This window comes from Ahaetulla prasina, chromosome 2, assembly GCF_028640845.1.
Source record: "Ahaetulla prasina isolate Xishuangbanna chromosome 2, ASM2864084v1, whole genome shotgun sequence".
Classification (NCBI taxonomy): Eukaryota; Metazoa; Chordata; class Lepidosauria; order Squamata; family Colubridae; genus Ahaetulla; species Ahaetulla prasina.
The window spans coordinates 300,773,392-300,797,389 of NC_080540.1; the positions used below are offsets into that span (position 1 = coordinate 300,773,392).

The 23,998-nt window shown below is 43.8% G+C and overlaps 1 protein-coding gene across 2 annotated transcripts in view; it reads right to left on the reverse strand.

Moving 5' to 3' along the window:
* KIAA1328 (KIAA1328 ortholog) overlaps positions 1-23,998 on the reverse strand; it is a 239,458-nt gene that overhangs the window by 206,448 nt on the left and 9,012 nt on the right. Inside the window, exons 2-5 of one of the 2 annotated variants that reach the window (XM_058171940.1) lie at positions 23,875-23,910; positions 21,439-21,578; positions 15,019-15,113; positions 10,661-10,776 (exon numbers count right to left, since the gene is read on the reverse strand). In XM_058171940.1, coding sequence (XP_058027923.1) covers positions 10,661-10,776; positions 15,019-15,113; positions 21,439-21,578; positions 23,875-23,910 — 387 coding nt within the window. The remainder of the gene's footprint in view (positions 1-10,660; positions 10,777-15,018; positions 15,114-21,438; positions 21,579-23,874; positions 23,911-23,998) is intronic. The other variant, XM_058171941.1, reaches the window with a different exon arrangement.

Genomic DNA, 23,998 nt, shown 5'->3' on the forward strand with positions numbered 1-23,998 from the left:
GGGAACACAGGTAATAATGGAACGTGTGTGGATGATCTTGAGGGAGGGGAGGGAGGGAGGAAAGAGATGCTTCCTGGGAAACAACCAGAAAAGAGAAGCAGGAGCCCCCAGTGACTCAACAGAGAGAAACTTAGAGAAGAAGCCATCCTGCTCGATCCTGATAGATCAGGCGGTTAAAAGTGATGGTGGGACATTTTGTACCTTCAGACTTGCAAGATCCTACTGGTGTAACCTTACAATAAATCAGAATTAGCTCATTTAGTTGTGTTTCCTGCTTGGGTTACGCAGGAGAACCGACAACGTGGTTCTCGGGTTTTTTCGGTTCGGTCTTTTTTTTTCTGGCCTCAAACCATTTGGTCGGCTGATTCTTTTAAACCACGGGCATCAAACTCAATTTCATTGAGGGCTGCATCAGGGTTGTGTTTGATCTTGGGGGGCCAGGGTGGGCGTGGCCAGGATGGGCGTGGCCAGCTCAATGTCACTTATGTGGCCCGAGCACTCTACCAGCGAAAACGGACTCCCGAGCTCCGTTTCGGCTGCGATGGCCTCCTGTAACCCTCTGCCAGTGAAAACGGAGCTTGGGAGAACACAAGCCTCCCAAACTCCATTTTCACCGGGAGAGGGACTGTGGGCCGGTCCGCCACTGTTTCCAGGGTAGGTCTAAGCACCCCGCGGGCTGGATCCGACCCCTGCTTTAAAATGTTCACTTGCCCACAGCTCTGATTGGCTCCCATCAGCCAACAGAGAACAAAATGGATGCTCGCTGACAAAAATACTAATTTATTCCAAATTCAACCTTTCAATATCTTTATGGGGGACACCGTACCATGTATTCTTTAAAGAAAATCCCTTCAAAGTTTTCCTTTTTAAAAAAAAAAAAAATCTCCAACAACACCTCTCTAAAATAGGCCAACTTATTCCCAGGACCACGGCGCAAAATTGTATGACCTGCTTAGCTGAGCTAGGGATTGAATAAAGAATCACAGGCCAACCACTTTGTATTTTATATTCCTTTATATTCTTGAAATTTCCAAAGTGTGCCGGAAGTTGACGGAGGCGGGGGAGGGAGGGAGAATGACAGTGTTTTGAGGAATTTGGTTGTGCTAAATATTTATAAGCAATGGAGAAAAAGGCTTCAGAAGTTACAAAAAGAAAAAAAAAATTAAAAAACCCAGCGCAATGCAGACTAAAAGACGAGTCTGAATAGCTGTACGGATTTCAGTTCAAAAAAAGATGCTTCAGAGGAAATGTTACTTCCTTTTTTGCAATTCCTTGAAAATGCAGGTGCGTCTCTTCTCCACACACTCCGAACTATCTCTCCGGAATCAAATCCAAAAGGCTGAGCAGGTATTAATTTACCTACGCTACCGGTTCGCAAATGTGAGTGCACGCGCCTTCCGTGCATGCACAGAACACCAAAAACGGGATGTGATGACGTCCAGGCGGGTGGGCGGAGCTTCCTGCAGCAGCCGCTACCTGTTTGCCCGAACCGAAGATTACCACCGTTGGGTACTATGTACATTCTAATGATACTCTTATCAGAATGGGGGACTAAAATGTTGAACAATTAAATAATGAAGGCTTGTATTTTGATACAAATACGTATAAGAATATTATTACAATTACGTAAGTAAATAACAAATAATATTAATGATAATATTAATACTATCATTAGTTCTTGTAGTCGAATGATAGCCAGATGCCTCACTGCTCACGTATGGATATTTATGTATATTCAAAAAAACAAAAACAAATAAATAATAAAAAAAGATGAATACAGACACTAGGGGCCTCTGCAGAGAGTCCTTTGAGGTTTAATCCGGCAGAGCCAACATTCGGGGCCAGGAGCTATCCTATAAATGTGCCCCCGCTAATCCTCCTATCCACAACCTCCATCCAGCAGTTCAATTCTGCTTTTGTTCTCAAAGCGCTACGATCTTCAAGCGAAGGTCTCAAGCCACGGATTCCCCCAAAGGAGGCCCCCCAAAAAAAAAAAGATAAGGCTTCTTCAAACGCATCTCTGAACTTTGATCTATTTTAAATACTTGGCATTACTTTAATGCTGGATTTTCCTTGATGTTTAGTTTAGGAGTTCATCAAATTTCCAAGGCATGTCTGATTAACCCAAAAGCCGGCGACCGCGTCTTCCACGGTTAACAAGTTCCTTAAGCGCAGAGATTACTTAACTGATGTCGCCATGAGAGGGTGGGAGAGCAGATAAATTTATTCACGGACATTTTCATAAGTTGCACGTTCGCTCTATTACGCTATTGTGGCCTGCATTGAAGAGCTTAGATAGGAGTATCCGCAAGTTCTCATAATGGATACTGCGGCCCAACAGCCAGTATCTGTCTCCTTTAGAAATTGTTTCACTTGCATTCCTCTCTGCGAGAAAATATCATTATTTTTGTTTAATAAGATTTTCTTCCTGCCTTTATAAGTAACTCAGGGCAGGGAACATGACTAATGCTTCTTCCTCCTATTTTCCCTACAACAACAATCCTGTGAGGTGGGTTGGGCCGAGAGAGAGACTGGTCCAAAGTCACCCAGCTGGTTTTTGTTCTTAAAGTGAGTCTAAAACTCACTGTCTCCTGGTGATTAGCCTAAAATCATCTACATGGCTTTCATGCCTAATGCAGGACTGGAACTCACTGTCTCCTGGTGATTGGTCCAACGTCACCCAGCTGGCTTTTGTTCCTAAGGCAGGACTAGAACTCACTGTCTCCTGGTGATTGGTCCAAAGTCACCCAGCTGGCTTTTGTTCCTAAGGCAGGACTAGAACTCACTGTCTCCTGGTGATTGGTCCAAAGTCACCCAGCTGGCTTTTGTTCCTAAGGCAGGACTAGAACTCACTGTCTCCTGGTGATTGGTCCAAAATCACCCAGCCAGCTTTTGTTCCTAAGGCAGGACTAGAACTCTCTGTCTCCTGGTGATTGGTCCAAAGTCACCCAGCCGGCTTTTGTGCCTAATGCAGGACTAGAACTCACTGTCTCCTGGTGATTGGTCCAAAGTCACCCAGCCGGCTTTTAAGGTGGGACTAGAATTCACAATCTCCTGGTTTCCAACTTGGTGCCTGAAACCACTACCCCAAACTGGTTCTCGTCTTGAGATTGAGATGGGACTAGATCTCACAGTCTCCTAGTTTGTAGGCCAGCACTTTAACCACACCACCAAACTGGCTCTCAAAATGATAATGATTAAAACAAAACAAAACCTTTTGTGCATCCTGCAGCAAGCAGAACCAAAACTGAGTGGCGTCCTTTGATAAAAGAGACCCACACTCCTACTCATCCACAGGTATTTCAAGATCTCCCTGAGGCTTAAAGTTTAAATTTCCAAGATTTTTATTACCAGAGAAACGTCTTATTTCTGATGATACAAAAGCTGCTCGGGGAAAAAAACACCACCACCCTAACTAAATAAAAGAATTCCATTATCTCCCTCCGGCAACGTCCCATTTGGTTCTTCCGAGATTCTGAGGTTGCAAAAGGCGAAATCAGAAATGGGGGCAGCCCGGTATTAACAGTGGTTTGCCATCTACAATCGGCCCTTTTATTTATGAACTCATTCCATTTTTTTTAATGCCGCCCTCTCCCAAGACTCCGGGTAGGGTACAAAGTCATAAAATAACCACAAAGCACAACGATCAATCTTTTTACATAAAACAACGTAACAATCCGTAACTCGGGAAATGTCTTGTTAAAGGTCACCCCAGGAAAATGGCTGGGTATTAAATGCCCATTTAAAAACAAATCGATTTTTTTTTTAAAAAATAATAATAATAAATCTAGCAGGGTAAGCTATGCCGAGATAGCTTACATCTATCTATCTAACATCTATCTAACATCTATCTATCTATCATCTATATCTATCATCTATTATCTATTGAAAGGGACACGGTGGCTCAGGGGCTAGGACGTTGAGCTTGTCGATCGAAAGGTCGGCAGCTCAGCGGTTCGAATCCCTAGTGCTGCCGTGCAACGGGGTGAGATCCCGTTACTTGTCCCAGCTTATGCCAACCTAGCAGTTTCGAAAGCACGTAAAAATGCAAGTAGAAAAAATAGGGACCACCTTTGGTGGGAAGGGAACAGCGTTCCGTGCGCCTTTGGCGTTGAGTCATGCCGGCCACATGACCACGGAGACTTCTTCGGACAGCGCTGGCTCTTCGGTTTTGAAACGGAGATGACCCCCCTAGAGTCGGGAACGACTAGCACATATGTGCGAGGGAAACCTTTACCTTATTATCTATTATCTATTTATCATCTATTATCTATCTATCTATCTTTCAAATCTATCTATCTATCTACTATAGTTTCAAGATAATCCTATTCCACTGCTGGAATGGCCTGGGAATAGCCCAGGGCTTCACCCAAGTAAAAATCTACAGAGCCGACTAAAGAAACTGGCTAGTCAGAAGCGACCCAGCAATAAAACCCAGTTAATAGAAGCCATCATTCAATCTTGGTTTCACATCATAACAGCTGCTGAACTAAAAGACCTGGTTCATTCCATGGGAAGACATTGTTAAGGCTGTAATTCATGCTAAAGGTTACCCAACTAAGGATTAACTGACATGGTGAAGATTTTTGTATATCTCCTTTTTTCTATGTGTTTCACTTTTCTTCTTTATACTGTAAGTGCTATTCTAATAGCAATTTTTTCACAAAACTTATTGCATTACATTCTTGATTAAATTATCTTTCCATTGATATATAATTTTATGGTACTATTCCTTAAAAAAAAAGGGAGGGTGTTATTAGCTAGTTTTAGAAAATACTTTTCCCAAAAGGGTTTCCACAATTTTGGCCACTCCTGTTATGTCCAGAAAAGGCTACACATTTTTATTCCGTTTTTAAAAAGTCACTGATACTGTTCTTTGTCTACGGAAGGGATTCTGAACACTTTTGACATTAAGCAATCCGAGGACAGAAAAGGATCTTGAAGCGTTCATGCAAGAAGAGTAAGAAAATGTGTTTAAATTTATATTGTTTTAAATTATGTCCTTGTTTTATGTGTATCTACTTTCTGTCCCTCTTTATGTAGCATAAAATTGCAGGTATTATTAACCTGCAGCCATTTGGGCCAAACTCCTCCAGAAAGCAGCATGAAATGCTCCAACAATCTGTCCCCAGCAAGGTGAAAATTCAGCCGCAGATGGGAGATATTTCTGTCTCAAGAGCTGGGAACAAATTTATTCTCATTAATGGAAGTTGTCGAGGTTAAAAACATGCCGAAAGACCATGGATCCCCTGGAATGTACATTCCACCTCTTGACCCAGAGATAAAACTCAAAAACTTAGAAAGCTCTGCACCCGGGAGACGAAATGACTGGTTTCAAATGGTTGCAAAGAAAGGTTTTAAATTAAATAAAAATAAAGTTTAACTGCCCGGCAGAGCAAACCAGGAGCCAGGATGGAGTTCAAAAGTGCTGCAAATTTATTCCACGCAACCTACGCACAAGAACCCGATCTACTAACACCCATAACTTTGGAAAGCAAGCTTTTCCACGGATTAATTGTTCTCACTGTCTGGAAATTTCTCCTTAGTTCCAGGTTGCTTCTGTCCTTGATAGGTTTCCACCCATTGCTTCTCGTCCTGCCTTCAGGGGCTTTGGAGAATAGCTTGACTCCCTCTTCTTTGGGGCAGCCCCTGAGATAGCGGAACTCTGCTATCATGTCCCCCCCTGGTCCTTCTTTTCATCAAACTAGACATACCCAGTTCCAGCAACCGTTCTTCATATGTCTCTGGAGATTCTCAGTCATCCAGGTCACGGTTGTCCTAAAGGTTTTTTGTTTTTTTCAAGAGGCAACTAGATTTTCTGGAGTGTTTTTTTGAAAACGTTTCGCTTCTCATTCGAGAAGCTTCTTCAGCTCTGACTGGATGGTGGGGAATGGAAGGATTTTATATTCCTTGCAGACAGCTGGTCATTTGCATCCTTTTAGAGGGTCACTGTCCATGGGGTTTTCATGGCAAAGATACTGGAGTGGGTTGCCATTTCCTTCTCCAGTGGATTACGCAGCCAAGAAATTAAAAGACGCTTGCTCCTGGGGAGGAAAGCTATGGCAAATCTAGACAGCGTACTAAAAAGCAGAGACATCACCCTGCCAACAAAAGTGCGTATAGTCAAGGCTCTGGTTTTCCCAGTTGCAATGTATGGCTGTGAAGGTTGGACCATAAGAAAGGCTGAGCGCCAAAGACGAGGCCTTTGAACTCTGGTGCTGGAGAAGACTCCTGCGAGTCCCTTGGACAGCAAGGCAAACAAACAAGTCAGTTCTAGAGGAGATCAACCCTGACTGCTCTTTAGAAGGCCAGATCCTGAAAAAGAAACTGAAATACTTTGGCCACCTAAGGAGAAGGAGGGACTCCCTGGAGAAGAGCCTAATGCTGGGAAAGATGGAGGGCAAAAGAAGGGGATGGCAGAGAACGAGGTGGCTGGATGGAGTCACTGAAGCAGTAGGCATAAGTTTAAATGGACTCCAGAGGATGGTAGAGGACAGGAAGGCCTGGAGGAACGTTGTCCATGGGGTCGCGATGGGTCGGACACGACTTCGCAACTAACAACAACAACAACAACAAAGAGGGTCATTGAGGCCACTTGGAAGTTTGTCTGTGTCCTCAGGGTCACCTGAGTGGTGCAAATGGGTGTGGAGCCTTCTTGGAACTGCTGAAAGGACCGTGTTGTCCTTTCATCCCTCCCCTTCTGTCGAGTGGCAACTATTCAATTTTGACACAGATGGCCTCTTCGACCCCTCTTTCAAACCAGCGGTCCTCTCTGTCCAAAATGTGGACTTTGCTGTCTTCAGACAAGTGGCCTGTGTCTTTTAAATTCTTCTTCATATGTGTGCAAGGAGTATAAATCCTTCCCTTCCCCACCATCCAGTCAGAGCTGAAGAAGCTTCCCGGATGAGGAGCGAAACGTCTTCAAAGAAAAAAAAATGAGAAAGTGCAGTTGCCTCTTTAAAAAGCACCTTTGGGACAACCATGACCTGGATGATTGAGAATCTCCATAGACCAGGGGTCTGCAAACTTGGCTCTTTTAAGACTTGTGGACTTCAACTCCCAGAGTCCCTCAGCCAGGAACTCTGGGATTTGAAGTCCACAAGTCTTAAAAGAGCCAAGTTTGCAGACCCCTGCCATATACCTTTAGCTATGCAATTTGGGATGAACATCCTTTGAATGATGTGGGAGTAGGAATGGATTTCCAGATAAAAATTGCAGATTACAGGAATCGTTTGCACCACTCAGGTGACCCTGAGGACACAGACAAACCTCCAAGTGGCCTCAATGACCCTCTAAAAAGGATGCAAATGACCAGCTGTCTGCAAGGAGTGTAAATCCTTCCATTCTCCACCATCTGGTCAGAGCTGAAGAAGCTTCTTGGATGAGAAAGCAAAACGTCTTCAAAGAAAAAAACCACAAAGTCCAGTTGCCTCTTTAAAAGGCACCTTTGGGACAAACATGACCTGGAAGACTGAGAATTTCTATAGATGTTCTTCATATGTTTCATTTAACAACACATAACAACCGACCCTCATTTGCTAATGCTCAACGACTCTCTGGCCATTCAAATATTCCCATTAGCATTAAGAGATAAACCAGCATGCGTAGCTCAGCCAGTTTATCACCGAGTCTTCTATCCGCACCCAAATGTGCATTTATTCACTTCCTGATCCCAAGACCCACCTACAGCCCTAGATTAACACACTCTGCTAAGAAATAACACAGCATGTTTTGGGTTTGGCTCAGTAAGTCACGCAGATGCAGCCATCGCAACAGGGTAAAAATCACAATTTATGGCTTAGTAACAAACCCAACCACTTAAGGGGCTGTGATTTAACACACCGCGAATAAAGCAAACTCAGGCTTGGCAAGTCATTCGATCCTACCAGCCAGTCATTCGATCCTACCATCATGTGCCACATTCTCGTCGAACCCCACCTCCTAAAAGAATGAAATATTTTGGGAAATATTTTTAAAAAGGCAGTCTATTATATTTCCCCTAAAAGAGAAATAGAAATCTTAAGGGAGACAGAAACTCAGCCCTAGCTCCCTGCCGTTTGCAGATATTTGGTGCCCACTGAGCAGGACTGGGCCAGCCTAGCTACAAGACAAAAGACCTTCAGCTCCAGGGTGATGGGATTAAGACAGGACCCTCCAAGCACACATAATAGGATTATCTATCAGCAGGACTCAGTACATTACAAAATCTCCTAAGGACATTGCATCAGAGTCCAAATTTCAACCAAACTTATCTCAGACAAACGTGACCCCACATGGCCCCACGGGAGTCTGACAACAGCCAACAGAATACATGTTCTTGCGCAGAAACAGGAAGCTCAAGTGCAAAGCCCAAGAGAAGGTATCACTCTCAACCCCATGCGTTCAGCTGGACACAAGAAGCCATGTGCTTGGTGGTTCTGCTTTGCCATTAAACCATCTTTCCAATCAGTCTCCACGTTCCCAGTGTCTTTCTCCCAGCTTGGAACTGAACCAGATATTTCTTCCAACACCGTGGCTTCATTTTTAAAATTGGGGAGGTGGGTAGACCCCTTCTCCTTTTGGCGGAAGGCTTCAAGCAAGCCCTCGTACAGCATTGACCAAGTCTTACACACGAGCTTCTCCCCTTACCCCACTCTGCAAATCCTGCTATGTTGCCTCACGACAGATAGTCCTTGATATGTGACCAAAATGGAGCCCAACGTTTCTGTTTGTTGGCCAAGTTATGCCCCATTTGACAGACTTTCCAGCCACCGTTGATAAGGGAATCGCCTCGGCAGTTAAGTTAGCCACACGGTTGTTTAGCGGACATGGCTTCCCCAGTGGCTTGGCTGGTCAGAAAGTCGCAAAAGGGTGATCACGTGACACACATCCTGGGACGCTGCAGCTGTCATAAATGCTAATTTGGATCACCTGTCCATATTTATGAAGTGGGCTGGATTACAGCCTTCAGGATATCCTAGTGCTGATGTTGCCATGCCGGAAATGAACATCCGAAGCTGCAAAGGCAACCTCACTGCAGGGACGCAGAACGTCACAAACGGGAAAGGTTTGACACACTGAAAGACGGAATGGATCGACTGCAGTTGCCATCTTAAGCATCGGCAAATGGAGACGGACTGGAATCAGGACGCTCTCACTCAGCACCGGTTACTGCCCAGGGTGTGAGAAACTAAGACGAAATTGTGTGGTTTTCGTACAGGTCGTCGGTGACGTACAACCATTTGTTTAGTGACTGCTGAAGTTGCAAGTGTACTGGAGAAAGCGACCGATGAGCGTTTTTTTTACACTTGGGATTGTTGCAGCATTTCCAGGATCACATGACCAAAATTCGGATGCTTGGCCACTGACTCACACTTATGACGGTTGCAGTGTCCCAGGGTCAGATGATCCCCTTCTGCGAGTTTCTGAGGAGCAAAGTTAAATGGGGGAAGTCGGATTCGCTTAACGACCGTGTTAGTAGCTTTAACAACTGCAGGGACTGACTTCGCAAGTGTGGCGAGAGAGGTCGTAAAATAGGGGAAAACTCATTTAACAACTGCCCCGCTAGCAATGGAAATTTTGGGCTCAATTGTAGTCATAAAGCGAGGATGGCCTGTTATATGAATTCAATGCACAGTTCGGATGAAGGAGGGAGGGAGGAGAGAAAGAGGGAGGGAGGGAGGGAGGGAGGGAGGGAGGGAGGAAGGAAGGAAGGAAGGAAGAGAAGAGAGGAGGGAGGAGGAGGGAGGAGAGAAAGAGGGAGAGGAGAGGAGGCAGAGAAGGAGGGAGGAGGGAGGAGGAAGGAAGGAGAAAGGAAGAGATGGAGGGAGGGAAGGTGGAAGAAAAGGAGGAGGAGGGAGGAAGGAAGGGGAAAGAGAAGAGAGGGAGGAAGGAAGGAGGGAGGGAGGAGAGAAAGAGGGGGAGAGGAGAGGAGCAAGGCAGAGGGAGGGAGGGAGGGAGGGAGGAAGGAAGGAGAAAGAAAAAGATGGAGAGAGGGAAGGTGGAAGAAAAAGGGAGGGAGGGAGGGAGGGAGGGAGGAAGGAAGGAAGGGTGGGAGGGCTTCAGGAGCCGTCAAAACCCTTGATCACCTCTATGATCTGCCATATCTCACCAGATCCCAGTCCTCCTCAACTTCTGAGAGAGTTGGGAAGGGCTGCAGAAGATCCCGGGGGGGAGCATCTCCCTTAAGGTGAATCTGAAGGAGGGCACTAAAGCAAGAGAGACAGGAGGGAGCCGGCTGCATTTGCTAATGTGCAGGGTTTTTTTCTCTTGGTGCAGCAAAGCAACATCCTGGGAACAGCTGGGTGGCTCTTTCCAACTCAAAGGAGCCAGCAGCCTCCACTGGTAGCCCCCTCGGATTGCTTGTGAATGGCAGCACAAGGCGAAAGATGCCCAGCTATAAATTAGGGCAATTATTTCTCCCTGGTTGGCTTTTCTAGCCCATCACCCATCTCCTTCCACTTGTACCCTATGACCATCATTTGTGTTGTAAGTGTTGTACCTTGATGAAGGTATCTTGTCTTTTATGTACACTGAGAGCATATGCACCAAGATAAATTCCTTGTGTGTCCAATCACACTTGGCCAATAAAAGAATTCTATTCATTCCGTGCAATCGATTCCCCAACTCCCACCCCACTCCCCGTTTTAAGCCAAATATTTTTTTTTTAAAAAAAGGATATCTTCCCTCTCTTTGATGATGAGGACATTCTGGTCCTCCAGCTGTCGGATCTTCTTCTCAAACGCCTCCTGCTCAGCTTTCAGGCGTTCCTCGGTCACCTCTTTTTCCTCGCTCACTCTGGAAAGAACACAACACACACATACCATAAGACCAACAGGTGAAGGTAAAGGTTCCCCTCCCACATACGTGCTAGTCGTTCCCGACTCTAGGGGGCAGTGTTCATGTCTGTTTCTAACCCAAAGAGCCAGCACTGTCCAGGGATGTCTCCGTGGTCATGTGGCCGGCATGACTCAATGCCAAAGGTGCACGGAACCCTGTTCCCTTCCCACCAAAGGTGGTCCCTATTTTTCTACTTGCATTTTTTATGTGCTTTCAAACTACTAGGTTGGCAGAAGCTGGGACAAGCCACGGGAGCTCACCCCGTAACGCAGCACTAGGGATTTGAAACACCGAACTGCCGGCCTTTCAATCGACAAGCTCAGCGTCTTAGCCACTGAGCCACCACGTCCCTATCAGACCAACACCAGGCGCCAATAGAAGAAGATGGATTTTGGTCAGGACTAGCCTGGAGCCCCTCTGCCTCACCTCCCCCACCCCACGATTCCTGCTGCTCAAGGGGACCGATCACAACTGATTTGATTGTGCTGCTTGCTGCTGTCGTGCATGTTTGTTTGTGGGGTTTTTTGTTTTGTTTTTTAATTGAAAAAGTTTTTAAAAAACAAAAGCATTTTTCCCCCTTTCCCCCCCCCTTCCCCCCTCTCTTCACATCTCCCCCCTGCTTCCCGGGTCAATCACAAGGTATTGTTATACATAAACCAAACATAGAGTAAAATTTTCCCTTCTATCCAATTAACCTCATCCGAGTCTTTTCATTTCCTAACCTCCCCCATTACATTCTAAAATAATACATCCTAATTATTCAAAGGCAATCTGATATCTCTTAATCTGATATTTATTTTGTAAATAATCAATCCATTTTTTCCATTCAATTAAATATCTTTCCTGCGTATTGTCTTTCCAAAAGGCTGAGATTTTTGCCATCTCAGCCAAGTTAGTAACTTTCAATATCCATTCTTCTATTGTAGGTAATTCTTTTTCCTTCCAGTATTGTCCTATCAACAGCCTTGCTGCTGTTATTAAGTTCAAGATCAATTTAGTCTCAGTCACTGTACAATCCATTATAATTCCCAAAAGGAAAAATTGCGGCAGGAACTTTATCTTCTTCTTCAAGACATTTTGAATAATCCACCAAATTCTTATCCAAAAGGCCTTAATTTTCTTGCAAGTCCACCAAATATGAAAATATGTAGCATCATCACACTCACATCTCCAGCATTTCGCTTGGATATCAGGATACATACATGATAATTTTTTGGGATCTAAATGCCATCTATAAAACATCTTATAAAAATTTTCCCTTAGATTCTGTGCTTGTGTAAACTTAACATTTGTGGGGTTTTTATATTGTGGATTCTTAAATGTTGTAAGCCGCCCTAAGGAACCTGTGGGTGAGTTGGGTGGCCCTGTAAATTGGCTCAATAAATAAACAGACAGATAGAAGATAATAACTATAATTTAGGATTGAACAATGAGGTCCTTGATACACACTTGAGCTTGGTGGTTTCCTTGCAGATGTTTCCAGTTGATTTTCGTCCTTAGGTAGGACTAGACTTCACCGTCCCCTGGGGATTGGCCCATCCAGCCGGGTTTCATGATTAAGGCAGAACCCGAACTCACAATCTCCTGGTAAATTGGCCCAAAGTCACCCAGCTGGCTTTCATGGCTAAGGCGGGACTAGAACTTACAGTCTCCTGGTGATTGGCCCAAAGACAGTTGGCTTTCATGCCTAAAACAGGATTAGAACTCATGGTCTCCTATTCAGAATTCAATCTCATAGCAAAAATCTCCCTTATGTTTTATGTTTACTCTCCAGCCAGGAATCCCATCTATTCCATATTCGATAGTACTCGGTATCTTCCCTCTTCTTCATTTCCATCAATAATCTGTCCATTTTTGCACATTCATATAGATTCATATCTTAACCTCTGAATAGAGGTTAAGAATAATTTAAATAAGGATATTAGTTTCAGATAGAGATACTTAGAAGTAGAATCTGTATATAGAGGTTAAATGGGATAGAGATACCAATGCAGAAAAGCTGTTAGGAGTATGGTAATTTTGATGCATTTGTCTTTGTTTGTTTTATATTTTTTGCTTTTGTGTATTTTTTTTTGTATTGTGTATTTTAACTTTTGGAAATTTAATAAATATTATTTTTTTAAAAAAAGAACTCATGGTCTCCTTTCATGCCTAAGGGAGGACCAGAACTCACAGCTCCAGACGATTGGCCCAAAGAGTTGACTTTCAGGGCTAAGGCTGGACTAGAACTCATGGTCTCCTTTCGTGCCTAAGGCTAGAACTCCCTGGCTCCAGGCGGTTGACCTAAAGTCAGTTGGCTTTCATGCCTAAGGCAGAACTAGAACTCATCATCTCCTGGTGATTGGCCCAAAGTCACCCAGCCAACTTTTGTGTCTAAGGCAGGACTAGAACACAATGTCTCCTGCTAATTGGTCCAAAGTTACCCAGCTGTTTTTCATACCAAGACGGGATTAGAACTTACCACCCCCAGATTTCTAGCCTAGTGCCTTCATCAACAGACCCAACTTCACATTTGTAGTTAAACCTTTGTCTAGGGCAATGGTATGGGGGCAGACGCCTCAACCCCACAGAGCCACTCCCAAGGATCAGGCCACATTCACAAGTTAAGTAGCTTCACCCAGCCCCCAAAGCATCTGCCCCATTGTAGGAGGCCAAAGACAAACCTATGCTGACTAAACCAGTGACCATATGTGAGCAGAAGGTTTCTTTTTTTATATACATACATATATATAGGTCTTTGGTTATTCGGGTTTTCTCCCGCGTAAAATTGGAAGTGTCTTGGCGACGTTTCGACAAAGTCTCATTCGTCATCTTCAGGCTTCAGCTTCGTGCTTCTGGGAGCAATATATATTTGTTTTCTGAGGTTTTCGCGGGTGTTTGTATGTAGGTCTTTGGTTATTCGGGTTTTCTCCCGCATAAAATTGGAAGTGTCTTGGCGACGTTTCGACGTTTCGACGTCTCATTCATCATCTTCAGGCTTCAGCCGTGCTTCTGGGAGCATGTTTTACGGGAAAACCCGAACAACCAAAGACCTACATATATATATATATATTAATTTTTAACACAAACAAACATAAAAATCTCATCAATCCAGTTACAATGTGTTGGTGGGGTGTTAACATACCTTCTTGTGCAATTTCAAAAGAAACGTTTCTTTCATTCATCTGTCTTACATTGTCCAGGTCTCTTACTCAATTAATTTTTAATTAAACAATGGTATTTTATCTAGTAACATTATTCATTCCATTCTCCTAAATTAGTTTAATTCAGATTACTTCTCTTGACCTTAACCTTTTCCAACTCTTTTCTAGCATATCTTTCCTTCTAACCAGTGATAGAATAAGTCCCATATTTTGTAATATTGTTTATCTTCTTGTTCTCTAATGTCAAATGTCAATTTACTCATCTCTGCACATTCCATCATCTTGCTAATAATTTCGTCTTGCAAAGGTAATTTCTCATTTCTCCAATTTTTAGCGAACACAATCCTAGCTGCTGTAATAATATTCACAATCAAATATTTTAAATCTGTACTATACGTTTCAGGTGTAATTCCCAACAAAAAAACTTCTGGCAGAAGGTTTCTAAAGAACCAGGCTTATTAAACTGATCTTCCCAAACCAGCACCTTCTGTATGGATAGCAAAGTACATGATGACTGCTGGGACTACAATTTCCAGGCACTATTTCTCTGTTGATGCAGCCTAGGACTGACAGTGAGTTCTAGTCCTGCCTTAGGCAGGAAAGCCAGCTGGTGATTCTCAGCCAATTGCCAGGAGATGGTGAATTCTAGTCTACTTTAAGCATGAAAGCCGGCTGGGTGACTTTGGACCAATCGCCGGGAGACAGTGAGTTCTAGTCCCGTCTTAGGCATGAACGCCGGCTGGGTGCCCTTGCGCCAGACATTTTCTCTCCGCACAACTCACCTCACCTTATTTCTGGTGAGGCAAATAAAGAGGAGGAAGGAGTATTAGGTACCTTCGCCACCTTGAGTTGTTTATAAATAAATGTGGGATAGTAATAAAATAAATAACCAAATAAATACATTTGCAGCAGGAGAGGCCTTTAGTTAGCTCTCTCTGATCTCTCAGAGGGAATGTGGTAGAATACTTTGAATAAAGACAAATTCATCCAATTCACAAAACACAGCTAGGAAGAAAATCCTCAGCCTTCCACATTATCAGACCCCGTTTATCCTCACCTTGCCAGCTCTTTAATTAAGTTTGCGATGCGCCTCTTGTCTTCGGGGCATAAATCCTTTAAAGAAGCACTCTTGGTTTCTCCTTTGTCCGGCTCCTAAAAAAATCCCACATTTACAAAAAGAACTTCATTAACGTGGAAAGAAACCTCCCTGAATTTACAATACATTATTTTAAATGCAACCGGCTACAGATTCGGCTGAAAATTCAGCCATATTTGAATTAAGACAAGACACATGTTTACAAACAGTTACAATGGATAATTTCCCAAACATTGTACTGGAAGAGTCATTGTTGGCTTAGGCTTCCACAAACGAGCTTCATCTCAGAGCTAGAAAAAGAGAAGGGATTGCGATTTTGCAAAGGACTCGGAAATGGGGGTTTGAACAGGGGGTGCTGTCCTATTTTTAATCTTTGGGAATTTATCGCCTGTGGCTGACACAATTTATTTATTTTTTTGCCAAGAAGCAACAATTGCTAGGTAAAATCCCTCTGTTTATGCAGCCCAGAAATGGGTTGGCCAAAAAAGCCAACACAGTTCTGGGCTGCATAAACAGAGGGATAGAATCAAGAACACGTGAAGTGTTAATACCATTTTATAATGCCTTGGTAAGGCCACACTTGGAATATTGCATCCAGTTTTGGTCGCCACGATGTAAAAAGGATGTTGAGACTCTAGAAAGAGTGCAGAGAAGAGCAACAAAGATGATGAGGGGACTGGAGGCTAAAACATATGAGCAATAGTTGCAGGAACTCGGTATGTCTAGTTTGATGAAAAGAAGGACCAGGGGAGACATGATAGCAGTGTTCCAATATCTCAGGGGTTGCCACAAAGAAGAGGGAGTCGGGCTGTTCTCCAGGACACCTGAAGGCAGGACAAGAAGCAATAGGTGGAAACTAATCAAGGAGAGAAGCAACTTAGAACTAAGGAGAAATTTCCTGACAGTTAGAACAATCAATAAGTGGAACAACTTGCCTGCAGAAGTTGTAAATGCTCCAACACTGGAAATTTTTAAGAAAATGTTGGATAGCCATTTGTCTGAAATGGTGTAGGGTTTCCTGCCTGGGCAGGGGGTTGGACTAGAAGACCTCCAAGGTCCCTTCCAACTCTGTTGTTGTTGTTGTTGTTTTTATTAAACTTCATAAGATCTGAAGTATTTTTTTTCAAATGGCAAATTACATAGGAAAAAAGGTAAAAGTACAGAAATGTAAAAAATAAAAATAAAAAGGAATGATTCAAAACCTAACCGGTAGACCTAAGGAGACATTTCCTGACAGTGAGAACAATTAATCAGTGGAACGGCTTGCCTTCAGAAGCTGTGGTTGCTCCATCACTGGAGGTTTTTAAGAGATTATAGACAGCCATTTACCTGAAATGGTATAAGGTTTCCTGCTTGAGTAGGGGGCTGGACTAGAAGACCTCCAAGGTCCCGTCCAACCCTGTTCTTCTGTAATGTTCTGTTATCTTTAAATCCCCAAATGACTCCCAAACAGCATTTGATTGCACGGTAAAAAGCTTTTTGTCCCGTAATTCTAGCTGCAAATTCCAAAACACGCGATATCTCCCTCCTGCAACGTCCAATTGGCTACCGGAGTGAGTCTCTAGGCTTCATGGGCCATCAAATAGCCAGAGTACCAGAGATGTGATAGTACCGGTATAGTATTTATTTTTTTACTAAGAGGTGTATTTGCACTCTTGCTCCACCAGAGGGCACTTCATTGTCCAGAAAATTTCTGCATGCCCACCGGAATATAAGACTTAACCGTTCTCAGGAAACCAGATAGGGGTGCTAGAATACAGGTAGTCCTCGACTTATGACCACAATTAAGCCGTAAATTTCCAATGGTTAAGCAAGGCAGTTGTTAAATGAGTCACGCCCCATTTTATGGCCTCCCCCACCCCAGTTGTTAAGTGGATTGCCAGCTCTTTCTGGTATTTCCAGCTCTTTCTTGGTGTCAGTGTCCTTAATTTTCACAGGTGAACTTCAATTGCAATGCCAGCTGAGGAATTCTGGGAGTTGAAGTCCAGCTGTCTTAAAGATTTAGATGCTGCTAACAAGACACACCCTTCCTCTCTGTGACCTTATCAATTTCTGGCCCAATTAAGAATGGATCACACAACAAGAATGAGGTTCCTGTCTTGACTGGGAGACGTGGTTAGGAATCAGAATCAGAATCAGAATCAGAATAGAGCTGGAAGGGACCTTGGAGGTCTTCTAGTCCAGCCCCCTGCTCAAGTAGGAGATCCTATACTATTTCAGACAAGTGACTGTCCAGCCACTTCTTAAAAACGTCGAGTGATAGAAGCATCCACAACATCTGAAGGCACTTCTGTTCCACTGGTGAATTGTCCTGACTCTCTTCAATTCCAGGTTGCTTCTCTCCTTGATTAGTTTCCATCCATTGCTTCTTGTTCTGCCTTCAGGTGCTTTGGAGAGCACCTCTTCTTTGAGGCAGCCCCTGACATATTGAAACACCACTATCGTATCACTCCTAGTCCTTCTTTTAAACTAAAGGTAAAGGTTCCCCTCGCACATACGTGCTAGTCGTTGCCGACTCTGGGGGCGGTGCTCATCTCTGTTTCAAAGCCGAAGAGCCAGCGCTGTCCGAAGACGTCTCCGTGGTCATGTGGCCGGCATGACTCAGCGCCAAAGGCGCATGGAACACTGTTACCTTCCCACCAAAGGTGGTCCCTATTTTTTCTACTTGCATTTTTACGTACTTTCGAAACTGCTAGGTTGGCAGAAGCTGGGACAAGTAACGGGAGCTCACCCCGTTACACGGCAGCACTAGGGATTCGAACCGCTGAGCTGCCGACCTTTCGATCAACAAGCTCAACGTCCTAGCCCCTGAGCCACTGCATCTCTAGACATTTTAAACTAGACGTACCCAAATCCTGCAACCGTTCTTCATATATTTTAGCCTCCAGGCCTTTAAGCAGTTGCTTTTCTCTGCGCTTTTTCCAAAGTCTCAACATCTTTTTTTGTTTTGTTTTTTAAAAAGTTTTTTTTTATTTTATAGACAAACATGCATTGAAAACATCAGCAATTCCTTCCGTGTGACGTCTCGGTGTTTTCTTCCTGGCTCCTTCTTTTGTTGTTTCTTCTTTCTTCACTCCAATTTAAACTATTACCATTTTTCCACAGATGCATTATTATCCTTTTCTTACATAGTTATCCATTGCTTATCTATACCTTTCTTCTAACCAATGATAAAATTGATCCCGTATCTCAAAATATTCTGAATCCTCTCTTTCTTTAATCATCAAAGTGTTCTGTCCCCGTCCCCACTTCACAGAGCAAACGTAAAAACGCGTGTCTCCCAGTCTTTTTATTTGCTACAGACCTGATTTTCTTCAGCTGAGGAAATACTTGCCAAGTTTTGAGTCCGTTATCTTGTGTCAAGATCCGTTGTCAAAAAACTCATTAACAAAGTCCTTTAACCTTCCAACAACCGAGCTGCAGTGCACCCTTGGTAGCTTTTTTTATCCGTCACAAGGGCCACAAGGCAGCTCCACCTACTTTTATACCCAGTAGGGTGTGGCTCAGTGACTCAGCACTCTCTGAGCCTGCCACACCTTTTCCTCTGCTATGCACGCTTATCTCTTCATCGCTGTCTCGGATCAATCCAGGATTGATCGTCAGCAGCTGGGACTTGAGGCGTTGCCAGGGAGGAGGAGGGGGGTGCGGGAGAGGGAGGCCTTGTCAGCTCCTCCTCCTGACCTGCAGCTGCAACTTGGGGCGGTGCCAGCGAGGAGGGTCCTGGCGAGGGAGGCCTTGCTGGCTCCTCTCCCTCACTCTCCGAGTCACTCTCCTCCATGAGAACAGGCTCGAGGGCCGGAGTCACAACACAAAGTTAATCTGTTCATTTCTGCACAATCTAAGATTTTCAACATCTTTTCTGTAATGTGGTGTCCAAAATTAGATGCGGTATTCCAGGTGTGGCCTTATTAGATGGCAGTTAAGAAGCAAAAAGAAAATTGCCTTCCAAAACTTGGAACCCTGACACTAGGGTTTTATAAAGCGGTATTAATACCGCATGTGATTTTTGATTCTATGCCTCCGTTTATAAAACCCGGGATTGTATTAGCTTTTTTGGCGGTTGCCGCACACGGCTGGCTCACGTTTAAGTGATTGTCCACTAAGACTCCCCAAAATTTCTTAATTTACAACAGCCTTTTCACTCAAACTGCTTCCAGTTAAAGAGCTCTGAGGTTTTATCTGATAAAATTCTCTATAGTTTCGGGTTTTTTCTCAAAAGACAAAGCCGTTTGGCTCATTGTTTGGCGCACGCATGCCATAAGACAGTGCCCCTCCGTGATAGAAAACATCTGCATCTCCCTTTGCACTTGTGAGTCTGAAATTTCGACGCACAATTGCCCCATGGCAGGGGTCTGCAAACTTGGTTCTTTTAAGACTTGTGGACTCCAACTCCCAGAGTTCCTCAGCCAGCTGGCTGAGGAACTCTGGGAGGTGGAGTCCACAAGTCTTAAAAGAGCCAAGTTTGCAGACCCCTACCCCAGGGGAATGATCACGTCAGGGTCTCTTTCTTGATGATCGAGTTTCATTTGCGCTGAAGCCAAAGAGATGCTTTTCCGAAACCGATAAAACCCGTTATTTAGAACTCAGGAAGTGTTGGGTTTCTAACGCAACGCCCGGCACACCTGAGTGCAGCAAAACATGGTCTGCAAAGGTAAGATAAGCAGAGCTGCTGAGATTCGCTTGGCCCCAACAAGCCTTTGAGCATTTTGAAAATCCCTGAAGTCTGGATGTTCCCTGGAGCGTGAGGTCTAAAGGTTGGCTGAGCCTGTTGATGTGATTTTTCTCAACATGGTTTAAGCTTGCACGAACGGGCTCAGTTTCGCCTAGGGAGCTGGACGAGTAATATTGTGTTGCTGCTATTCTTGTTCCTATGGTTGCTTTTGTTTTTTGACACTTTCGGGAGCCTCAAGCACCGGCCAGAGTCATAATTGTGAGATGGGCAGCTGCATAAATTGATATACGAACTAATAAATACCAGCAGAAGAGAGCATTGGTAGCTCAGGAATGTATTGTGGGGTCTTTGGTGATCTCACCAGCTTGGGTGTCTATGGAGATTCTCAGTCATCCAGGTCATGGTTGTCCCAAAGGTGCTTTTTTCAGGAGGCGACTGGATTTTCTGGTTATTCTTTGAAGAGGTTTTCGGAGCTAAAGAAGCTTCTTGGATGAGACGCTAAACATCTTCAAAGAAAAACCAGAAATTCCAGTCGCCTCTTGAAAAAGCACCTATGGGATTCCTACTATTATTTACACAGACCACACATTTATTATTATTTCAACTTACATAACCATTCATCACAAATTCATGATGCAGCATGGCTAAAGTTAAAAACCTCCTTAAAGATAACAATAGATAACAAATAAAAAGAAACAGCACACAAAGAATCAGTAGAAGTAAAAAGAAAAGGAAAGGAAAGGAAAGGAAAGGAAAGGAAAGGAAAGGAAAGGAAAGGAAAGGAAAGGAAAGGAAAGGAAAGGAAAGGAAAGGAAAGGAAAGGAAAGGAAAGGAAAGGAAAGGAAAGGAAAGGAAAGGAAAGGAAAGGAAAGAAAAGAAAAGAATAAAAAGACCAAACCAATAACAAAAATCAATGTGCCCACTGCAAGGGCTCTGTCATATTACTGGATGCCCTGCCCAGTGAAAAAAAACCACATCTCAAAGGCCTTGCAAAAAGCTTCTAACAGAATAATAGAGATGGAAGGGACCTTGGAGGTCTTCTAGTCCAACCCCTGCTCAAGCAGGAGACCCTATGCCATTTCAGACAAGAGACTGTCCAGTCTCTTCTTAAAATCTTCCAGTAATGAAGCACCCACAACTTCTGCTGGCAAGCTGTCCCACTGATTAATTGTTCTCACTGTTAAGAAGTTTCTCCTTAGTTCTAGGTTGCTTCTCTCCTTGATCAGTTTCCATCCGTTGCTTCTTGTCCTGCCCTCAGGTGCTTTGGAGAATAGCTTGACTCCCTCTTCTTAGTGGCAGCCCCACAGATGTTGGAAGAGTGCTATCATATCACCTCAAATTCCTAATCTTGATCAAGATCAATCTAATCTCTGGAGATATTATTTTATGAACGCTGAGAGCGTATGCACCAAAGACAAATTCCTTGTGTCTCCAATCACACTTGGCCAATCAAAAATTATATCTATCTATCTATATGATCTCCAAAGGGCGGGCCCTCCCAAAGGCCCTCCCCCCCCCCCACAAGATGGCAGTCTGTTACAGACAGGAGATGGAGTGTGCCTGCCCTGGCAGACCTCACAGTACAGGAAGACTTGACCTGGGGACAGGTGGTCCCTCAAATATGTTACCCAACAGCTGCAGAAGCGTGCCAGATGTGCAAAGGTGACCCACAGTGTCCTGCTTGCTCTAGCAGGAAAAGCCAAACCCACCTGCTGCCCGGCTTCTTCTCCAATCCTTTTCAGGACCTCCATGGGGGCGGGATTCGAAGCCGCTGCTCCTTTGGCCTTTGCTTCCGTCTTCTGCCCTTTCCGCAGTTGCCTAGGTCTCAAATTCCTCTCGTCAGAAACCCCTGTGGATGGAACGGACAAGACCCAGGAATTCTCCACTGGTTCTTACAAAGCCTCTTTCTTTCTCTCTTTCAGGTTTTCCAGTGAAAAGAAAGAACTGCAAAAACATTGAAATATAAACTAGAAATTTCCCCTCCCCTCCGCTCTCCTCCCCCTCCTCCTCCTATTCTATTCTATTCATTTTCTATTCCATTCTATTCTGCATTCTATTCTATTCTTCCTCCCCTCCCTTCTTCTCCTCCCTCTTCCTCTTCACGTTCTGGTCTGTTCTATTCATTCTCATTCTATTCTGTTCCTTTTTTCCTTATTCTTTCCTTCTTTCCTTATTCTATTCCATTCCATTCCATATTTTCTATTCTATTCTATTATTCTATTCTTATTCTACTCCTTTTTTCCTTATTCTATTCCATTCCATTCCATTCCATATTTTCTGTTCTGTTCTGTTCTATTCTATTCTTATTCTATTCTATTCCTTTTTTTCTTATTCTTTCCTTATTCTATTCTGTTCCATTCCATTCCATATTTTCTATTCTATTATTCTATGCTTATTCTACTCCTTTTTTCCTTATTCTATTCTATTCCATTCTATTCCATTCTATATTTTCTATTCTATTCTATTCTATTCTATTCTATATTTTGCATTTTATTCCATTCCAGTCTGCCTTCTATTTTATTCTATTCTTCCTCCCCTCCCCTCTCTCCTCCTATTCTCTTCTCTTCTCTCTCTCTCTCTCTTAAACACACACAATTTATTACACATTTAGGCTTTTCATCTATCTTCAGGACTGTCATAAAGGCAACACTGTAAATTTCACACTTTGCATTTATTGGCTTTTGATTGTTATCGCACCTGGTGCTTTTCAATACTTTTCCTCATAAAGGTAAGTTCGATTAATTTATGGACCAAGCTCACACATTTTTAACGACTCACCTCGGAGTTGTTTAATCAACGTCATAATGTGATGTGCTAATGCTAGGTTTAGTTACTATCTTTGCCTCTGCTACTTTTAAAACTGGAAATCGTGTAGAATCTGTCCACCCAGCCACGTATCAGGGGATGGGAAGGGATGGACTGGGAATGCCAGGATAGGAGGAACATGTGGGGAGAGAAGATAAGGGGGGAGGAGGGGGAGGAAGGGCAGGAAAGGAGGGGTCTTCAAGCAGCGGGAAGCAGAGCACAGGATGGTTGAAATTCCTCTGAGGGTTTCAGGTCAGGCCTGGGTTTACATTAGACGCCCCCCCCCCATTCCATGCTCCGCTTAACACATCACACTCTTGCTTAAAGACCGTCACCACCTGCAACCATAACCGGCCATAATTTCTCCTTCTGTCCTGGCCACTTTTGACAGAGGCACGACTGAAAGAATTTTAACAAACTGCACCCGTTTGCTTTGGTGGCTGCAGTGCCTCAGATAGAAAGCCCCTACAGAGTGTGCTGAGGACAGCGGAGAAGATTATAGGAAGCTCGCTTCCCGTCATTCAGGATACGGCTTCTGCATCCCTGTTTGCTTTGGTGGCTGCAGTGCCTCGGACAGAAAGTCCCTACAGAGAGTGGTGAGGACAGCGGAGAAGATTATAGGAAACTCGCTTCCCGTCATTCAGGATATGGCTTATAAGTGCTATGTGCTTAGAGCTCCAAGCATTAAGACCCCACACGCCCACTTCATGGTCTGTTTCTGTTGCTCCCCTCTGAGAGGAGGTTTTGAAGTATTTCTAGCAGGCTATCCGACTCTATAAGAGCTTTGTTCCCTATGCCATCCGTCTGGTAAACCTGCAAAATTATTTCTTTTCGCATTGTATATGTATACGTTCAAACTAGACCGTGAGGTTTCTCTGTATCATATATGTGTGTGTATTGTATATGCATAATGGTTATCCTTTCAGATCTGAATGCAACAAAACTTCATTTTAATGTATGCTGATGAGTATACATTTAAAGAGACTGTTCTGTTCTGTCCTATTCCTATTCCATACAATTTTCTATTTTATTTATATTTATATTCCATTCCACTCCATTCCAATGTGCATGCCCATCATGGTCATAAGTCGAGGACTACCGTGTTTCCCCGAAAATATGTCCGTCTTATATTTTTTTAAACCCTGAAATAAGCACTTGGCCTCATTGCCATGCGCTCAAAAACCCAACTGGGCTTATTATCAGGGGAAGCCTTATTTTGGGGGGAAACAGGGTATCTATATTCAACAAGTGCTTGCAGTATGCCCACAAATTAGATCCGGACTGGATGCCCAGCCAATCGTTCTCCAAACCTCTGCTGTAACCATTGCATCCCAACGTACCTGGGACATACACAGGTTGCCGGTCTTCATCTGAAACTGTGATATCGGTTCAAGGAAAGCAAGCAAGAAATGTACTTGTTCTATTCCACAGTTTTAGAATCGGAAGATTTAAAATGAAGGTCAG